Source organism: Diplotaxodon limnothrissa, linkage group LG5 (genome assembly GCF_057381915.1).
Source record: "Diplotaxodon limnothrissa isolate DT_005_m linkage group LG5, D_limnothrissa_male_GT1.1, whole genome shotgun sequence".
Taxonomy (NCBI): Eukaryota; Metazoa; Chordata; class Actinopteri; order Cichliformes; family Cichlidae; genus Diplotaxodon; species Diplotaxodon limnothrissa.
Window position 1 is genome coordinate 41,566,656 of NC_140600.1, and position 12,012 is coordinate 41,578,667.

General features: G+C 48.8%; 1 protein-coding gene across 1 annotated transcript; it reads right to left on the minus strand.

Annotated features, from left to right (window-relative positions):
- Positions 1-3,675: 3,675 nt before the first annotated feature.
- Positions 3,676-5,013, minus strand: LOC146632915 (E3 ubiquitin-protein ligase TRIM35-like). Its single transcript, XM_085354777.1, has one exon. The coding sequence runs from the start codon at positions 5,011-5,013 to the stop codon at positions 3,676-3,678; it is 1,338 nt and encodes a 445-aa protein (XP_085210903.1).
- Positions 5,014-12,012: the final 6,999 nt, after the last annotated feature.

Sequence of the window (12,012 nt, forward strand, 5' to 3'; positions counted from 1 at the left end):
ATCACAGCGTGTTAACATTTCCTTTGGAAATGCCAAGGTCTTCCATTTTCCTCAGCGTGCAGTGAGCGGCGCTCAGGCCTGCAGATCACAAAGACTTTAATTTGTTTTTCTGACAGCAGCCTGAAGGTTACAGTGATGAGCTTCTGACCTGAAGACTCCCACTGATGCTAATTCCACCCAGCGTCCTTGAAAACAAAACCGCAGGCGCAGAACGAGCTGAGACCAGAACACTTTTCATGTGAGCGAAGTTTGTGTTTGTCAGTTTGATTTTCCTGTTTCAGGTGTTTGTCTGTTTGAGGCTGTTTATCTGGACCCAGGCTCAGAGCAGACGCTCCAATAGAAACACTTCTGCGCCTGATCACATCCATCAGGTCCTCCTCAGATTCAGATTAAACTTATTTGAAGCATATTTTTCATCTCATCTAAAGTTGAGTTTTATTCAGTGATAAAATATTTTTACAGAGACAGCCCAACACTGAGCTGGTGTGTGAGAGATACCAGCTCAGGCTCTGGAGCCATAATTATAATTATAGCTGTAATTACTGAGAAGCAGCTCGAACGTGAACGTCAGCTCGGTGTGAGACCTCATCAGTGTTTCCTGACCTCAGCCTGGTAAATGCAGCAGTAACAGCTTCACGCTGAAGCTCAGGAGCAACTCGGAGCTTCTGATCTCGCCCAGATTACTTGGACCTGTAGCGCGGAGGAGGCGGGATCAAACCACAGCGTTTCTGTGGCTGAATTTCAGGTTTCCAGCAGAAATCTCGTGCACTAACAGTCAGTCGAAAGCAAGTGGCCCAGAGTAAAGATGCCTTTGTTCTCTTTATTCCACAGAACGAGTTTCACATCCAGGCTGTGAGGAACCGCCGAGCCGTGTGGGCGGGTCTCTGAGTGGCTGTTGGGAAGTCTGGAGTCCTAAATAAAGTTTCACCATCTCAAAAATCCAAGTTTCAGCTGTTTACAACTTTTTCACTTATAAGGTTTCGACTAATACAGTCATGAATAATAATGATAGTAAAACGTGAATATTTACTGCCGTGTATGTGACTTCCTGCTGCTGGTGCACGAGGACAAGATCTGCTCAGGTGAGTCGTAGCTAACGCAGCGTGCAGACGTTGGTGAATCTGTCTGAAGACTCAGCAGCAACGTTTGCAGAAGCTTCACCTTAAAAGCAAAAAAGGAAAAGAGGAACGTCTCTGCGGTGTGAGCGCCGTCTGTTCAGCGACGGCAACCCATCACACGTGTCCCGCCCTGGTCAAGTGACGACAGCTCGCAGAGATGAGTCTGTCTGCCGTCTGGTTCAGCCTCAACAGCTCCAAACAGGAACGACCTGAGACCTGGAAATTCTGTCCACAGTAATAATCAAAGATTATTCAAAGTTGCCGGCAGCAGGTCTGACTCACGGCCAGCAGCGTACCTGTGCAGGTGTACTGAGAGCTTACTGCCCTAATCTTTTACTACCACCAGTATGATTTGTATTTTAAAGACTAAACGCGAGTTTTACTCACACAGCTGTGTGTTCGGTCTGAGGGTGGGACTCTGGTTTTGAAGCGCTGCATGTGAGCGGGCAGTAAACGTGGGTCTTCCTGTGTTCGCAGTTCATCAGACTGCTGGACTTCACCTCTGACTGATAACTGTGAGAAAACGACCCACGCAGGTGAAACTACATCTCTGAAGTGAATCCAATCAACAAAAGGCAGCTTTCATCCGACGCTCGAGGCCTCCCGAGGCTTTCATCCAAACCAAACGCCCACAACGACTCACGCGGGCCTTTGTCTCTGCACTGAATCACACGAGCTGTGTTTGCTGAGGTTAGCTCTCTGCGGGATGAGCGATTGGTAGCAGTGAACTGGTGCCGTCACTCTGCACAGAAACATGACTCGTGCATGTGGCCGAGGGGGTCGTCTGCTAGAGCGCGAGCACAGGTCCAGGGAACAAGATGTGCTTCCCTGTGGTCCGTCAGAGGGGTTTGCATGAAGTGTGATTACAGTCTGAGCCTAGACGTGACCGCATCATGGTGCTCAAAGCGAACACGTCTGGAGTGAAATAAGTTTATTTCTAAAGAACATCCGACTCCTAATTACCCAAACGCCGTCTGACGGCAGCTGATCCCTGATCCTCGGGCCGACGACCTGAGGGAGGGGCTGGAAGAGCAGGTCAGTTAAAGCTCTGGGAGCTTTGCTGCATCTAACGAGCTGCTGACCAGGAGGAGGAGCCTGCTCGGGGTCAGAGGTCAGACAGGGTCTCTGAGTCACAGGGAAACGGGAGCTGGAGCGACCGACAGCAGGAGGCAGCAGGAGACGGGCCGAGCGCTGCGGCACAGAAACGTCCTCGGGCGTGAGAGCAGCTGAAATATTCCAGGAGCCAATCACAGCTCTCTACCGAGGCTTCAACGGGCCGGGCACCAAACGCTCCGGGGCGCCGGGCTGGGACCGGAGGAGCTCAGAGGAACCTGTCCAGGTGTTCTGACGAGGACGTCGTCACGGCATCAAAGTGGGCGTTGTTTAATGCAGTAACCCTTCTGACACCGAAGTTCCGTCTCCCCGCCACGCTCGTGTGTTCGGCTCGTCGTGCATCATAGTGCGCTCGCTGTGCTGACAGCTCATCATCGGGCTTCAGCGGCGTGCTCCACGGTTGGTCTGTAAATCAGAGTCAGGCAGAACTAAAGCGACTTCCTGCCTGCGCGTCTACTAAAGGCCTCAGGAACATGCTGGCTGCTCGCCGTCGAGTCCTCTGAGGCACTTCTTCATCTCTGCTGCTGTTCAACAAACACAAATGAGTCCCAGTGTTGGTTTTCCATCACCGCACAGCTCCCGAGGCACTCCGCCATCTTTCCTTCATGACTCATTGAGGTGGCTGGAGAGCTGTATTTCCTGCGGCAGCAGAGAAAGCCGTTTGTCACACCTTCGCTGGAGGAGAAACTGCAGGAAAGAAGAACGTCAGGAAGTAAGCGATTGCCACCTTGATCCCAGCTGCCCACCAATCTTGGCCTCACCTCTCCGAAAAGCTGCCTGAGATTATTACGTGTCAGGTCCTTGCACAGGAAAGCTCTTAGTACCTGCCAGGAAGGGCGGAGAAAGAAACACAGGTCGGAGGTGAGTGCAGCTTGGAGCGAGCTGCCTGCAGCTGTGACGGCTGCTGACTGTGGATTTGACTCTGAGAAGCACCGTCTCAGATTTCAAATGTCTTATTTGAATGAGTCGCCATGTTCGTGTGGTGGAGATAGGTGTGCCCTGTGACAGCAGCTCATGTCAGCGCCTCCCACGGGGGCGGGGTCAGGCCAAGAGCGAGCCGTAACACGAGAGTCGCACAGAGGAGGAGGGGCCTCTGAATGAGCCCTCTGAGCCCTCCACCCTCAGGTGCCGTGTCAGGTGAGGCCAAGGCTCTGTTGGTGTGACAGTAGAGTGTGTGTGTGTGTGTGTGTGTGTGTGTGTGTGTGTGCAGTGTCAGCTGTCTGAGAACAAGTGAAGAGGTCAGAGGTCACATTAGCTGAGCTCTTTTATTTACAGTCTGTGGACAGAGGCTGCTGAGAGGACAGTTCAGGTGAACAGTGACAGATGAGCTGCTGATCCACACACAGGCTTATACACAGCAACATGAGTTACATACGAGAACAAACCTGTCCAGCAGACACACACTCCTCCCTCCGGGCTCAGACGGGGTCACGTGTCGTTTGGTTTAATAGCTCCGATCCACCGACAGCTTCACGGGCAGAGTCTTCACTGGGACTTTATCCCCGATGCTGATGAAGGGAAACATCCTGTCCGTGAAAGTGTGTGTGAAGGTGTGTATGTGTGTGTCAGTGTCAGCGTCAGAGAACGACAGCTGTCCTCCGTCCCAGTCCAGACTCGCTCGGATCCTCTGGAGCTTCTTCTGCAGCTGCAGGACGGTGGGGGCAGCAGATCCTGAGCGAGCTGAGTATTCACCTTGATTGAATCCTATTCCACCAAATCCAGAGCGTATGGGTCCCTTCCTCCGGACGGACTCCGCTAACACGCCCAGTCCCCAGTGTCCGCAGTCTCCAACCTCCACCACCCAGCTGTGGGCCCCTGAGGTGAAGCCCTGAGAGCTCAGGACGAAGCAGAGATGATCAAACCTCTCTGGATTATCGGGGAGCTGCTGCAGCCCACCCACCCTCACGCTGCTCAGATCCTCGGACAGGGTCAGTTCAGGGTTTGCAGTGTTTGGGTTCAGGATCAGAGGAGTGTAGGAGACCATATACTTCATGTTGTTCCAGATGCTGAAGGTCAGGTTGCCCAGGTGTTTGGCCTGGTCTATCAGAGCTCCCGGGGGCAGCTGTGGATCATCCAGCAGGGGGCAGCGCTGGACTCTTTCCACCACAGCCTTGTAGTTGTGCAGGAATGAGACGTCTTCAGCTCTCAGCTCCTCCTCTGTGGCTCTGATTGTGTCTGAAAGAGCTGCTATCTCTCTGCTCAGAGCCTCCATCTTCTCCTTCATCATCCAGCTCTTCTGCTCCTCTTCCTCCCACAGCACGGTCAGCCTGGCCTCCTCTTCCTCTGCTAGAAACTGGTGAAGCTTCTTAAACTGCTCCCTAATCTTCCTCTCTGTGCGTCGGGCCTGGGCCTTAATGTGTCCTGCTGTTTGATCAAAGTTCACCTGGACTTCTTCACAGACCTTTAACTTCTGCTTTAAAGCTTCCACAGTTTCCTGAAGGTCATTCTTGTGTTGTTGTGCAACTTTATCGATGGGCTTGAACGTGTGGTCGCTGTGCTTCGTCTGCTCGTTGTCAGAGTGCAGACTGCAGAGATCCTCTGAAGCTCTCTGATCTCTCCTCTCTACAAACGACTCACACAGGTTCTTCAGCACCAGACTAACCGGTGGATCCACCCTCGAAGATCTTTTCTGACACATCGGACACTCCTGTGTTGGCTTCTCTCTCCACCATCTCCTCAGACAGTCTTTACAGAAGCTGTGGCTGCACGACAGAAGAACGGGATCTCTGAAGATGTCGCGACAGATCGGACAGCACAGATCCTCCTCTGATCTGGAAGCCATGGAGTCTCCGAGTAAGGCTGGAAGCAGCAGACAGGAAGTACAGTCAGTCCTGGTTCCCCTCCCTCCTCTGCTGCTGAATGAATGCCTTTATTGTCACTGCATGAGACACAAACCACAGAACCTGTTCTCCATGTGGCACGAAGCTGCACGACACAAGCTACTGATAAATGGAAATCCCCGTGAGCCTTCACTGTGGAGCATCAGCAGCTGAAGCTCAGTCTGTCCGTCTGTGTCTTTGGTTAGAATAACAACCTGCTTTCTGTTTTACGGCAGGCGAGACAGGTGAGGGCGGAGCTCTGTGAGATCACATGAATGCTTCTGTTACCTGCAGGTCAGGTTTCTTTCATTCCACAGTTATCAGAGTGGAAAATCTGCAGCAGCGGTGTGGTGATCACTGACGTGTGTTCAGCGTCTCGTTTCCACCAACGTTTCGTTTAAAGATGCGGTTTATGTAACGTGTGATTTGAGTACTTGGTGATTTAATTCAGGCCTTTTTGCAGGAAACACTTTGTCTGTATTCTCAGGATTTACTGCATCAGCAGATTTAAAGAACAGGGTTTGTTGTATTTTTGGAGATTTTCAAAAGACGGTCAGGCTCTCTCATGTTATTTTAGTAAAAGTAAGACGTGACACAAAGGGTCGTAACGACTGAACGACTTCCTCAAACAAACTTTAACTCCATAAACGTCTTTTCCTCCTGATTATTCAAACAGGTTTTTATTATTTTAAATCCTTTTCACGTCATTTCACCGACCGGTTTATTTCGTCAGGCGTGAGGACGACTCTTCCGTGTTACTGCAGAAATCAGAGAGAAGGTAAACCCAGACTGCCCTGTGAGCACGCCGCCATCGTAACAGCAGAACGATGGCGGCGTCACAGAGACCTGAGAGGCCACTGCTGTCAGTGAGACACACTGTGAGGATTCTTATAAAAAGACACACAGAGGGCTGATTACACCGTGTCAGGTGTAACACCTCACTGTAATCACATTACATTTTTTAGTAATGCAGTAATGTAATGCATTATTGTGCCTGTGAAGGCCTGTGGTACATAGCTGATTATTAGAGATCGAAGAATTAATTAATGGCAGGACTTCTTTGAGCAGTTTTGTAGGAATGGGGTCTAAAAGACACGTTGATGGTTTGGAGGAAGTAATTATTGAAGTTAACTCAGAAAGATCAACTGGAGAAAAAGAGTCTAACTTAACATCAATGGTACTAAGAGTAGCTGTAGATAATATTACATCTGTGGGATGATTACTGGTAATTTTTTCTCTAATGATTAAAATGTGATTTGTGAAGAAGTTCATGAAGTCATTACTAGTTAACGTTAAAGGGATGGTTGGCTCCGCAGAGCTCTGACTGTTTGATTATCTGGTTAATAAAGATGTGACAAAGACTCGAGTAATAAAGGGGAAAAGTAGAATTCAAAATACAACAAAAGCTCAAATAAACCATTAACATAAACATCAGCAAGGAAACACCAAAATAATTATGTGTTAACTAAGCCACGCACGATGGCGGGGCGGTGTCTCACGGAGGTTTCACCGTCGGCCCCGGTGATGGTGATCACCCAACGGTTTTCACACCTGAGCTCATGTGACGACTCACTTGATTGGCAGCGAGTCAGGACCATCCAACCAGGACCACGCCCTCTCGGGTTTCGTTTCCTGGGAGTCTCCACCTCTCGGATGAGAGGAGAAACATTTCCCTGAGCCTGAAGAAATCCAACTGCCTTCTTTTTTTTCACATGAATACGCCAGCATGAACAGTGGGACGGACTAACTGTGAACATAGCTGATTGGCTGTCTCTCTGTCAGTGAGTGAGTACAGCTTAGCTTACCTCTCCCCAAAAATCAGAAATCACAGACCTGTTTGTGTCTGTGAGTCGGCTCAGAGACAGGAAGTGGAGACAGCGCTCGTTTTACTCAGACCTGCTGACGGCCATAGATGCAGCTTTGTCAGGTCTGAGCTGTGGTCCCAATCTGTGCCCCCCGAGCTGTGGCCCCCCACGAGCTGTGGCCCCCCACGAACTGTGCCCCCCCCAATCTGTGCCCCCACGAGCTGTGGCCCCCCCAATCTGTGCCCCCCCCACGAGCTGTGCCCCCCCCAATCTGTGCCCCCACGAGCTGTGGCCCCCCCAATCTGTGCCCCCCGAGCTGTGGCCCCCCACGAGCTGTGCCCCCCCCAATCTGTGCCCCCACGAGCTGTCTTCCTCTCTGTGTGTGTGTGTGTGTGTGTGTGTGTGTGTGTGTGTGTGTGTGGGTGTGTCAGTCAGTATAATCCTTGCTTGTCATTCACGGTCATTGCTCGCTCTCAATGCTGGAAGCTGATCTAAATCGATTTGCTGTATTAAATCCAGCAGAACGTAATTGACCATCAGACGCTGAAACATCCTGACGAGATGCTGCAGGAGGAGGAAAGTAAAGTTTTCATCTGGCACCACTTCCTGTAAACTCTGCGGAGGCACAGCAACGCAGGAGTTACCTGACATGTACTGCAAATGCTGCAAATACTGCATATCATTAATATAATACTGCAAATGCTACATGTGATTAGACACATTAGAGATGCAGTACACTCAGCACTGCATTCACAGAACATCCAGAGGTCCTGTTTACACCATTCACCTGTCAGTCAAAGAGGCCACGCCCCTAATAATACCAAACTGTAAACAGGTGAGTGATAGAAACATCCGTACAGGTGTTGTAAAGAGGAAACTTTGATATCAGAGACTAAACCAGGTCGTGTCTCAGCAGGGCCGTGCAGAGAGGTTTAAAGGGGCGGGTGCTCAAAGTTAAAAAGGGGCACATTGAACCAGGCTGGATAACAACAACACACATTCATCAAGAATCTAATATGGGCAACAAGGCAAAGCAAACGTAGCCGATGCTTTACCTGATGGGTACAATGTTGCTGTTGAGGGGTTGCTGCTGATAGTGCTGGAGGGCAGGGCTGTGTTGGTCTGAGACTGTAGACATTAAAAAGTCCACAGGAGAGATGGTAGCTGATTAAACAAGTGTCATGAGATGATAACAAAATGCAAAGATTGGTGACAGCGCTTAGGCTCTGCCTGTGAATCACTCTTTGCTTCTCTTCTTCCTTCCATCATTTCATATATCACTCTCCACTTGCTGTCTATCTGAGAACAAGGCACAACTTGCTATTGCAATAAACTATAATCTAATTATCCACACCTAACAACTCTTGCACTTAATCTATAATAAAATGATGACAGAAAAATGTTATAGCACTGCCTTTAGTAGCCTCACACAGCTCCTGCTGTTTCCTCCTCATGTCCTTACCAGCCATGTCTGGACAATGTTATATCATGGGTAATATTTTTTTAAAAATCCATCTAAATAAAACACACACATGCACACACAGGGACATTTTAGACCTTCTTCAGAATACTGTATATACTATGGGCATCCTTACATTATTATTTATTACTAGAGCTACAATAATAAAGCAATGAGGAGGGGGAAGTAATAAATATGAAATAATGTATTTATATTGATTCCATTTGTTTCACTATCCACTCTGTGCAGGGCAAAGCTTATTACATGTTTAAACTGTAGAGATACAATCATTTTACTGCTGTAACATCCAACTTTTGTCTTATTTAAAATATAAATCTAATATAATCTGCTTCTTAATGTATGTTCTTTAAAATACAGCGTGTGTTTTAATATATTATAATTATCCATCCATCCATCCATTCGCTTCCGCTTATCCTTTTCAGGGTCGCGGGGGGCGCTGGAGCCTATCCCAGCTGTCATAGGGCGAGAGGCGGGGTACACCCTGGACAGGTCGCCAGTCTGTCGCAGGGCCAACACACAGGGACAGACAATCATTCACATTCACACCTAGTGACAATTTGGATTTTCCAATTAACCTATCCCCATTATATTATAATTATAATAATGCACAATTATGTGGACATGCATATTAGATCGTTTTTTAGTGAAATATAATCCCTCCAGAAAGGCAGGAAAAGCCCGGAAACTTACTTTAAAACTAAATATGTTCTAAATACTTTAAAACTAAATATGTTCCCTAAAACGGTGACAGAGCTACAGACCCATGACAGCCTTACACAGGTAGCCAGCAGCTGTGACCAGCACTACCTGTGCAGTTAATAAAAGGACAGGTAATGTTTGTCGCGCTGTTGCACGCACAGCACGCTCGTTTGTTTCAGTTCGTCAGTTGCAACAAGACAGCTTACCAACGTGTACGTAATAAGCTGATACTCCTGTGTGCTACACACTACAGTGTGCGCTGCACACCTACTTACTGGTTGTGTCGCATCAGTCTGTGTCTCTGAGTTAACTTGTGTTTCTCCTACAGCTCCGATCATTGGTTAAATGTGATCATGTGACTGATGCAAGCCAGATCCTTTTATTTAGCAAAAATGTGATTAATAACGTTTGGTCTGTGGGGACTGACTCACTGCTGCGTCTGCTGGACGCCAGGAGAACTGCAGCTGCTAAAGCGTGTCATTATTTTTAGCCTGTAGGAGGACATCCATTTAAAAGACCGGAGTTTTGTCCCTCCTGCTCTTCTTCTTCCACTTTGTCTCCCCATCAATCCATGTGGCCTCGCTCGTCATCCACCTTCGCCCTCCTCTCGCTGTGCTGCAGACGTTGTAATGGACCGTCTCAGCGGATCGATGCCGGGGGAGGGAGGGGGCGACCGCAGACAGAGAAGCTTTTCAGAGAAGATTTGACTTCAGGCCAAGGACGGTCAGCAGGAGACAAAGAGACCAGAGGAGGTGAAGGACACAGAAAAGTCTCCTCTCGAAGTTTTCTCTTTGTCATCCGTTTTTAGTCTTTTAAAGACAAACTATCAGCAAACTAAATGAAGCCTGCAGACATCTTTGTTCCTTCACAGGTCTGCAGCACAACCATCAAATGTGGTGCGTGAATAACATCGAAGAAAGAAACTAAGAATAAATTAGACGCATGAAGAGAGCGACGTGTGGTTCCTGACATGTTTATCGAGCTGATCCCACCGTCAGCTCGGTGCTGAGCTCCACAGAACAGCGTGCTGACCAAACTCTGGACACCTATGAGGTTGTCTGTAATGTTCCCATGCCGTCCAATCAGAACTCTCACTCACAGAGCCACGCCCTTCTGAGGGTTCAGGCTCCTGAGTAACACGCAGAGGTCCTGCTGATGGCCCGGCTGGACGAACATGCTCTAGTCCTGCCATGAAAAACATGCCTGAACACTGCTGTTGTCACTGATGATGTCACTGATGATGTCACGGATGATGTCACAGGCTGTAGGTGCTGCAGTCGGGGTGGATGAAGAGTTCTGATCCTTTAAGTGACCAGCAGAGGGCGCCACAGGCCAACTTCAGACTGCATTAACACAACAGGCATGAAAATCAACTGGTGTCAACTATTTATTTAACATTTTCAAGACCCAGATGTGCTCACCTGTCTTTGTTTATGAGCAGCAACAGCAGAAACTCACAGGACGGAGAGAGGAGGAAGAGGAAAGGAGGAGGAAGAGGAGTAGTTCTGTCGCTGGGTGTTCAGGTTAATCAGACTCCCCTTTGGCTTTAATGTCTCATTGTGTGTGTGTGTGTGTGTGTGTGTGTGTGTGTGTGTGTGTGTGTGTGTGTGTGTGTGTGTGTGTGTGTGTGTGTGTGTGTGTGTGTGTGTGTGTGACAGAGTCTGTGGGGAGGAAGTGGAGCTGGTATCTCCGGGCAGCTGAGGGGGCAGACTGATGGTATCTCTCTGCTTGTCCGGTGAAAAGTGAAGTTGAGCTTCACTGCACGTACTTTACTTCATTTAGAGCTGAATAACTTGACTCTACTGTAAACTGAGAACAGCCGTGCGTCCCCACAGGACCGAGCACTCGTGTCTGTAAAATACCGCCTACACGTGAAGAAGAAACCAGGAGATGTGTTGAAGGTGTTTTCAGAGTATTTCACCTTTCTGAAGTTATCAGTGTAAATCTTTGATATATGTTCAATAAAGGAAACTCAGCATTGCACCGGCATCTTCTCCTTTCAGACACCACCTGCATCAGCTGTCGTGTTTCACGGCTAACCACCGTCACTCTCAGCAGCTCTCAGTCTCATGTTCTCTTCAGGACAAACATCTGTGCTGATTCTCAGACGTTCGGCTTCATTTTACATCCGGGTCTGTGCTCACTTCCAGACCGCTTCTTCTGGATTTACTCAGTTCTGATTGGTTCTGAGACTGTAACATCTGCTTGATCTTCTTTAAGCGTAAGGACGGAGCTGCTGCTGGCTTTGTTCATCTGCTACTAAAGCTATTGCTGCCTGTGCACACTGCTGTAAGATGATACCCAGCGACTGAAGCGAGACTGAGGCAGACGGATGAGCTCATCGTGTTTTCGTCGCTAACCGCGTGGCTCTTCTAGGATTCCTCCAGCTGTGGTAACATCAGCAGCTGCAGCAGCTGCAGGTTCTAGTGCTCGATCCAGACACGTTCTCCAAGGACGTCAGCACATCGCAGGTAATCATCTGCTAAAAGCCTCGGTGTCACCTTCACCTCAGAAACGCAACAATCAAAGTTTTACTGTCACTCAGTGGACAGTAATTTTAATCGTCTCCCACTGTGATTATTGTAACTCTCTCGGTCCTCCACAGCTGCCACCTCATCGTGCAGCTCTGAGATTTTACTGACGAACAGCTAAAACCTGGTTTCACTGCAGGTCTTCTGAACGAGGTGCGCATTTGATTCTGCTGGTTCCACTCTGACCACCATCAGGCAGAATCAAACAGAAACCCACAGGATCTACGGCCCGAACCACCAGGAGATGGAAAGCGGCATTATCTCAGTCTATGAGTACGTCCACACACTGACTGAGTGAATGCTTCAGGATCACCTCCTGTGCTGGTTTACAGGGTCGTGGGTGTCTGTGACCCTCTGGGAGTGACGGCGCCCTGCTGATGATTCTCTATCGTGGCTCCAAAGCTTTGGAATAATCTTCCTCTTCACATTAGGTAATCGACATCAGGG